Source organism: Paramisgurnus dabryanus, chromosome 22, assembly GCF_030506205.2.
Source record: "Paramisgurnus dabryanus chromosome 22, PD_genome_1.1, whole genome shotgun sequence".
Classification (NCBI taxonomy): domain Eukaryota; kingdom Metazoa; phylum Chordata; class Actinopteri; order Cypriniformes; family Cobitidae; genus Paramisgurnus; species Paramisgurnus dabryanus.
Window position 1 is genome coordinate 3,966,238 of NC_133358.1, and position 8,329 is coordinate 3,974,566.

The 8,329-nt window shown below is 35.9% G+C and overlaps 1 protein-coding gene across 3 annotated transcripts; it reads right to left on the reverse strand.

The window, feature by feature from the left end:
* Window positions 1–1,532: 1,532 nt before the first annotated feature.
* On the reverse strand, window positions 1,533–5,264 carry xrcc2 (X-ray repair complementing defective repair in Chinese hamster cells 2). Of its 3 annotated transcripts, none has more exons than XM_065295000.2 (4): window positions 5,151–5,257; window positions 4,663–4,764; window positions 4,371–4,452; window positions 1,533–2,643 (listed from the first exon to the last, which is right to left on the reverse strand). In XM_065295000.2, exons 2-4 carry the CDS (start codon window positions 4,699–4,701, stop codon window positions 1,856–1,858), a joined length of 909 nt encoding a protein of 302 aa, XP_065151072.2. In that variant the 5' UTR covers window positions 4,702–4,764; window positions 5,151–5,257; the 3' UTR covers window positions 1,533–1,855. The 3 variants fall into 3 exon arrangements, with proteins under 3 accessions (XP_065151072.2, XP_065151073.2, XP_065151071.2); XM_065294999.2 differs by having other exon boundaries at window positions 1,534–2,643; window positions 5,218–5,264; XM_065295001.2 differs by lacking the exon at window positions 5,151–5,257 and having other exon boundaries at window positions 4,371–4,468.
* Window positions 5,265–8,329: the final 3,065 nt, after the last annotated feature.

The window sequence follows — 8,329 nt, forward strand, 5'->3', positions numbered from 1 at the left end:
AGGGAGATGACTGGCGCAGTCACGTCCCCGTCTCCCCTTTACTCCCTTGCTCGTCCGGATTTTAATAAAGCTCGGTGGGTATAGATTTGTGGTGTTAAGCCCACTAGTCGGGGGCGGGACTTCAGTCCTTAAAAGGGCGTCACTGCATCCATTCCCTAAAAACATTCGCCGTCCCGTGCATTTTTCTCGTTCTCCCTAAACCGAACTGTGCAGAGTCTGTCACTGGGATGACGTATCTTCAATACGTATATGTATGTGTGTGTGTGTGTATGTATGTATGTATGTGTATATGAGTATATATATGTATATATGTATATGTGTGTATGTATATGTATGTATATATATATATGTATGTTTGTGTATATGTACATGTGTATACATATGAATGGCCCCTACGCTAATTGGGTTTTGTTTTTTTTCTTCATGTCTCGTCCTCGTCTCCGAGGACACTTGAGACAAACAGACCCAGTTCCGGTAAATGTGAAAGTTGGCACACCTCTGACTCACCGGCAGACCGTCAACGTGATGCCCAGCTGATGCATGACCAACAACCACCAGCAGAACCCGCTTTACCTCCGCCTAATCTCCTTAATCGTTTCAATGTATATATAAATATATCTCCCAAGGGTTTTTTCCTCCTAAGACTTTTTTTTTACTTCCCCTGCTGAGTCTGGGGTTTTTTTTCTCATAGGGGGTTTTTCAACCCGGGGAGGCAGCCTTCTTGGGCTTTACTTAGCACCCTCTTCTTTACGTTACATTAGCAATACGCACGCTTATAATGTTGATTCATAGCCGCAGCAAATTTAGCTGCTATCGTGTATTATGTTGTGCTATCTGTCGTTTTTCTATGCTTTCCACTGCTTCTATTATTGTAAAGCTGCTTTGAAACAATCACAAATTGTGAAAAGCGCTATATAAATAAAATTGAATTGAATTGAATTTGTCCATGTTTGTGTATAACAGGTAACAGTTACACAGAATTAAGTATTATGGTGCAAAAAAAAAGATGTGCACATATGTGGACTTCCAAGGTCTTAGGAGAAAGAAAAAACAGTGCAAGCATGACCTAGATGCAATGTAAAAATGGTTATGGGTGGGTAGGCAAAATTTTGCTTCTCAATTCACATTTATTTTTAGTCACAAATGCATCCATTAAAATTAAATAAAAACACCAAACTGAGTATTTTTATGTAGCTACACATTATGCTATGAATACATCACTGAAGTTAAAAAAATAATAATAATCTAAAGGGGCCCAAAAGTCTGTCTCACATACCCCCCTTAACATTGCACTCACATTGCACCCCTGGGTACATCCGGTGTCTCATTTAACAACCATTATCTACCCTTTAGGGGATTTAAGATACAAAAGTGCATTTTTATCTGAAAACAATGCATGTGCTTTTGAGGGTACTCCCCCAGTGAAAAGCTACATTTTTCTGATAGTGTAGGGTTGTCTGGCTTGTTTCTAAATTTGTTTGCTAGCTTAAGTCAAAAGAACTCATTATCAAATTTTTATGTTATTCTGGCACTTTATTACTTTATTTTTTTCCTGATCACAAATAGTAATAGTACAGTTCCCATCAATAACACACACAATTCACGTTTGTTATACAAACTCCAAAACTTTTATTTTCATTTAAAAAAAAATGATTGATTAACTTTGTGAAAAGTGATTACAAAGGTAGTTTTCTTCAGTAATGTTCCATAAATGTTTTCTCTTTAATTTTAATTACTAAAGTAAGTGTACTTTTTAAACAGATCTGCAACATTTTCTTGCACAAAATAGAAAAGCATAGTTAGCATACACCATCGTAACTTTATGTAACAGTTTAAAAGCATGTGTCCCCTGGACTCACTTGTCACATAAATATTTAATACCATCTTCCATGACATTAAACAAGCTTTTTTTGACACCCTTTGTCATTATGCTGGTACATGCTGTGGAAAAAACTTGTTTGTGGTCATTTGACACATGGCTTTTAGTAAACAGCAGTCTGTGAGTTACTATTCTCTGCCAAGCTCTGCACAAGTAGGGTTTGTTAAAGTCTGTAGCACTGTCAACAGACTTCCACCTCCAAGATAATGAAGAGCCAGGCACATCTGACAATCCTGAATCAGATGCTGTGCCATAGTTTCTCATGATTGCATTGGTGGTGGCAAAAATCACAATGCCATAGTTTTTTCGTAACTTATCCAGCAAGTTGGTGCACTTCTTCAGGTTAGCTTCCTGAAAAACTATACTATCGCCACCACTGTATCGATCCACCCAGTAGAAGGCAGAGATGCTGTCGATGACCAGCAAAGCAGGGAAAGACTGGATGGTGAAAGAGTTCTCTAGGTAATGCAGGGTGAGAAGGAGCTGCGCTGAGCTGTTGCAGTGCACAACAGACAGTCTGCGCAGACATGAACATACTTCCTCAAGTTCATTCTCAGAACCATAACCTTCCTTTGAATATTCGTTCAAACGTCCCTCTAAAATGCTCACTAACCGCAGCATGTCAAAGTGGTAGTCAGTATCGATGAAGACCACGCCCACCTCTAGACCTCCACTCTGCACTGGCATGATGCAGCGGGTGATCAGGTGGTACAAGGTTTCTGTCTTACCTGTCCCCTCCATGCCATAAAACTCCACAATATCACCTGTAAAGATGCAGAGATAAGCCAGAGATAAGCCACTACACTCATTTGCTTAACAGACGTGTTTGTATTTGTTAAAAAAATGCTCAAAAAATGCTCAACACTGCAAAAAATGTGTATTAAGAAATATTTAGTGCAATGTGAACAAATCTATGCGTGTCATGCCGTAATCAACACATTTAATTTATTTTCACAATTCACTGAAATCACAACAGTCATAATAGGTCTGGTCTGAAACTTGGGTTGCAATTTTGGTTGATGTTTCCGACCCTACTTGCCACAAACTTTGAAACTGCTCATATTCCTTTTTTACATGACTAACATTAAAATATCTGATGAGGTGGAAAAATGTTCAGGGTGCTTTTTACCCTATACGTTTTCTTTGACACAAATGCAGACCTGCAATGGTGCAATTTTGAATGTAGTCAAGTCAGTAGACTGGATTTGACTTCATGCAGAGCTGGGCAGACCGACAGGAGTATGAAAGAAAGCACAGCAAGAGCAATACAAGAGCACAATGCTCCATATTTTTACATATCACTCTTGTGGAACTTTGCTGTTATATGCCTGTCAATCTGCATACTGTTGCATGTCGTTGAACGCATATAGCTTAACTGCAATGTATGCAAATTTTGCATAATCTGATAAACTCTTTTAATCTGCATTTATAGAGACCGCAAATCAAACTTCTCTAACTGTTTGTCGGCCAATAATGACCGGCACCCAATCAAAGTACATTTAGTATCATTCTGCAGTTCATATGGGAAAAAATCCCCAAGTTTTGAAAGAGATGTGACAACGGCAACAATTTCCCTAGTGTCAATGGATGTCAGTCACTTTAACTGAATAATTTCTGTCTTTGACTAATTTTGACTAATGATGGATGGCTTCCATCATTTTAACAGATAACACTATGGGTGATATACTCTAACTTGTAAAATGTAATTCCCAGCCCTGTCAAGTTGTTGGCAAATGGGCATCATTCATCTGCTTCACATGGTGTTGAACATATAAAGTGAGACATGGTCACTGTTTTCTTAAATACATAAACAAACACATATTCCAGCTAATGCTCGTTCCTGCATGTTCATAATTAAAATGTGAAGGAAAATAAACGCTTTTAAATGCTTATTTTAAATCAAAATATGAAATGGATAATATTGATGATGACAAAATTTTTACAACCCTGTCCGTCAAGATGATGGACAATGTATAAGTCTAATACAAACTTCTGGTTGCAGGTATTATTATAGGCTAGATAGCAATAGCTAATCTATTGTATTGCATTGAATTTATAACTACACAAAATAGAAAGAGTATAAAGTTTTAGTGACGCAAGTCGTGTGTAAGCAAGCAGCATTGACTTTGATCATCTTGATGAACAAAAGTGTCGTCCTATCACCAGTAACTATTAAATTTGCACAATATACCCATATTTTCCAGTTGGTAGATTTGCCTTTGTTTTTTTATTACTATTTGTTTTGATTTTGTTAAAATTATCAAATTAGTTGTTGTTTTTTGTAATAAGTTTCTTAAAACAGCAATTCAGTACATTAACCTTTAGTCATTCATATTAAAATAGCAGTTCAATGTCTGGTTAAGTTAATTCAAACACCAACTCATGGCATAGGTTTTGACTAACCGTGAGTTAAGCAAGCACATACTTATCAATGCACATTTTAAACTCAAACTTAGTGTAATAAATGAAATCCACATTTGATTTTCTGCACCTTGCCTTGGGCCACAATCCATTGGAAATATATTAGACTCAATATCCTTCAATGACTGTCGCCCCTCAAGCCTGGATACCACCTACAGAAAATAGAAACTGATATTACATACCAAATTAGATTAGTGCCAGAACAATCATTCAATTACACCCTTTAATTTAAACCCAGTACTTTTCAGATCAAAACAAATGCTTTACAGACATGTTTAAACTCACATAGAAAAGCACATTATTTTAATCTCTAAACTTGTTTCTTATTTATTTCTCATATTTATCATAAGTATTGTTTGTACCTGAGCACCATTCTCAGCCATTCGGACACGCGCTGTCATATTGTCACCGGTTTTGGCGGAATAATTTTAGGAGATTTGCTTCCTCTTTTCAATATAAAAGTCCTAACAAAAAGTCACAAAAATATTTGTATTTGATATTATACAAGTCGAGTAATAATACCAACATATTATCATTATTTGTTATAGTTGTTCATATCTGATCCATGGTCTTATAAAATGCTAATTATATCACATATTCAGAGACAAACAAATCCTTAACACTGCTGCCATTTATTCAGATAATGTGTTGAAATTTGACTAAGCCGACACATAATTAACAATCTTATTTGAAAAAATTATATGAAATAAAACAATAACAACTTAGCAACTGAATTTCTAAATCAGCATTTTAGGAACTATATGCGATTGCCCTTATAAATAAATTACATGTAAAAAATAATATAAGACCGACTGCCATCTTGAGGTTCATATACAGTGTTGTATCTTACATTCAAGAACAGAGACGTCATTCCGTTTATAACTTTACTTTATATTAGCAATAGCAACATAACATACATGTACAGCTTCGTGCAGCCCCCAACAGGACAAGTTACACACTATGCACTTCTTTGTCAGTGCATGACATACTCATGCATACACCGCCACTGGCCTCTACTGGTCATTTTTAGTTATAACACATAACATATAACACAGAAACAACCAGTTTCTGTATTCAGCTCATACTTTCAAACCTTCATTTGTTCATTTTATTTATTAAATTTAATATTTCTATTTTAAAGCTATTACAATAGTTAAATCATGTAATTTTACACACTGTGCACTTCTTTGTCAGTGCATGACATACTCATACATACACCGCCACTGACCTCTACTGGTCATTATTAGTTATTTCACATAACATAACACAGAAACAACCAGTTTCTGTATTCAGCTCATTCTTTTAAACCTTCATTTGTTAATTTTATTCATTAAAATGTAATATTTCTATTTTAAAACTATAGTTAAATCATGTAATTTTCCACACTGTGCACTTCTTTGTCAGTGCATGACATACTCATTCATACACCGCCACTGACCTCTATTGGTCATTTTTAGTTATAACACATAACATATAACACAGAAACATCCAGTTTCTGTATTCAGCTCATACTTTCAAACCTTCATTTGTTCATTTTATTTATTACATTTAATATTTTTATTTTAAAGCTATTACAATAGTTAAATCATGTAATTTTACACACTGTGTACTTCTTTGTCAGTGCATGACATACTCATACATACACCGCCACTGACCTCTACTGGTCATTATTAGTTATTTCACATATCATATAACACAGAAACAACCAGTTTCTGTATTCAGCTAATACTTTCAAACCTTCATTTGTTAATTTTATTCATTAAAATTTAATATTTCTATTTTAAAGCTATAACAATAGTTAAATCATGTAATTTTACACACTGTGCACTTCTTTGTCAGTGCATGACATACTCATACATACACCGCCACTGACCTCTACTGGTCATTATTAGTTATTTCACATAACATATAACACAGAAACAACCAGTTTCTGTATTCAGCTTATACTTTCAAACCTTCATTTGTTAATTTTATTCATTAAAATGTAATATTTCTATTTTAAAACTATAGTTAAATCATGTAATTTTCCACACCCTTTGCACTTCTTTGTCAGTGCATGACATACTCATTCATACACCGCCACTGACCTCTACTGGTCATTATTAGTTATTTCACATAACATATAACACAGAAACAACCAGTTTCTGTATTCAGCTCATACTTTCAAACCTTCATTTGTTAATTTTATTTATTAAAGTTTAATATTTCTATTGTAAAGTTATTTCAATAGTTAAATCATGTAATTTAAATATTTTAATATTATCACCTTTATCTAACTACTAAACGCAGACCAAAATGTAAATCAGAATCCATTACCCTAAGCAATTACAGTTTTTTACGATTGCTTACACACTAGGGGTGGGCGATAAACCGGTAGACAAAATAAACCGGTAGAAATTTGTCAACCGGTAGAGATTTTGGACTATCGTTTCTATCGAGGTTACGTGCCCACGTCACGCTCCTGTGCGTGTGGTCGCGAAAACGTAACGTTTGTACACGTATTTAAGCACTGCAGTTTTAAAACAAGTTATTTTAAGCCATTGAAACACAGACAACAGATCTGTATGCGTGCGTTCTTTCTGTGTGTCAGGAGCGGACAAGTCGCGCAACCGCTGCTCTTTCTGTCTGTGAGGAGCGCGCAAGTCGCGCGACCTCTGCTTATTAAGCTCGTGAGCATTTTTCCCGCTTTATTGGCCTTAAATACACATATGCGTCAAAATTCCCGTCTTTGCAAGCATCATCATAAACACGACCAGTAAGGTCTTAAGAGAAAGTAAACAGCTAAAAGAGAAAGCGCATGTGTAACAGTGTATTGGATCCGGACTTTGGTCTTAAAGGGGAAGTTACCTAATTTTGCTCCTGTCTGTCACTCGTGTTAATCAAACAGCATTGAGAAAAAAATCTCTCACTGCTCCTGATTAAATCACTTTTCTACCTTAAATAAAAATATATATAGCCCTATACATACATGCATAATTATTTATTATCATTCTTATTGACTGTGTATCTTCAGAGAGCTTGAGTTTTGTTTGTTTTTATCTTCTTTCTATGCTTGTATATGTTTTTTGTGAGAATTATGAACATTTCTATGGTATTAAAGATTTAAACCTTATTAAAACATAAAAAACTCTACCGTGATACATATCGTTATCATGATATAAAATTAATCCTATCGTGATAGAAGATTTTGGTCATATCGCCCACCCCTATTACACACTATAATTAATTTTTTCCCACAATTATCAAAACCTAACACTCAAGGAGCAAAACACAAGGCTAGATTTGCACAACTGTAAGCACATTGTCAGCTTCACATTATTTGCAAAACATTACACTCAGTGATTTGCAAAACACTAAACACACTTGTATACATTAGACACAGAAATATATCAGATGACACTTCCTTGCAATTCCAAAGACTGTCAAATGACCACACTTATGAGCCAATCTGTTAAACACAGCCATCAGGTGCACAAACACACTGTTGCTAAATTGTACACACACCAATCAGGTTTTAGCACTATAAAAATGCAGCAGGTCCTGCATGAATTCATATGTATTGATGAGACAGGGTTCAAAATCACAAAAGCAAGAAGAAGAGGCAGAATTATCATTGGCCACCGGGCTATAATCAATGTCCCAGGGCAACGTGAAAGTATTTAACAGCATGCGGTTCTCCTCCATCATGCCAAAATGGGCCCTTAGAACACACCTCACATTCTCTCATTTTTGGACCAATTGCACCACATTGTCACAGCAAGTATGAAATGCACCAGATACAATACACTGTCATCTGGGACAATGTGTCATTCCACCGCTCTGCTTTGGTCAAAAACTGGTTTCAACACCATCCACAGTTGACAGTACTATACCTTCCACCATACTCTCAGTTTCAAAACCCTATCGAAGAGTTTTTCTCGGCATGGCGGTGGAAGGTTTAGGATCTCCAGGCTCAGGTACCCCTCATTCAGGCCATGGAGGACGCCTGTAACCAAGTTGACACCGTAGCTGTGCAAGGATGGATTCAAC

What these genes read in the sequence shown, in the direction of transcription:
- xrcc2 (XM_065295000.2), bottom strand. Translation starts at nt 4,701, where the DNA reads ATGACAGCGCGTGTCCGAATGGCTGAGAATGGTGCTCAG. An exon ending in TGGCTGAGAATGGTGCTCAG is followed by an intron (nt 4,453 to 4,662) that starts GTACAAACAATA and finishes TATTTTCTGTAG; the next exon opens with GTGGTATCCAGGCTTGAGGG. An exon ending in GGATTGTGGCCCAAGGCAAG is followed by an intron (nt 2,644 to 4,370) that starts GTGCAGAAAATC and finishes GCATCTTTACAG; the next exon opens with GTGATATTGTGGAGTTTTAT.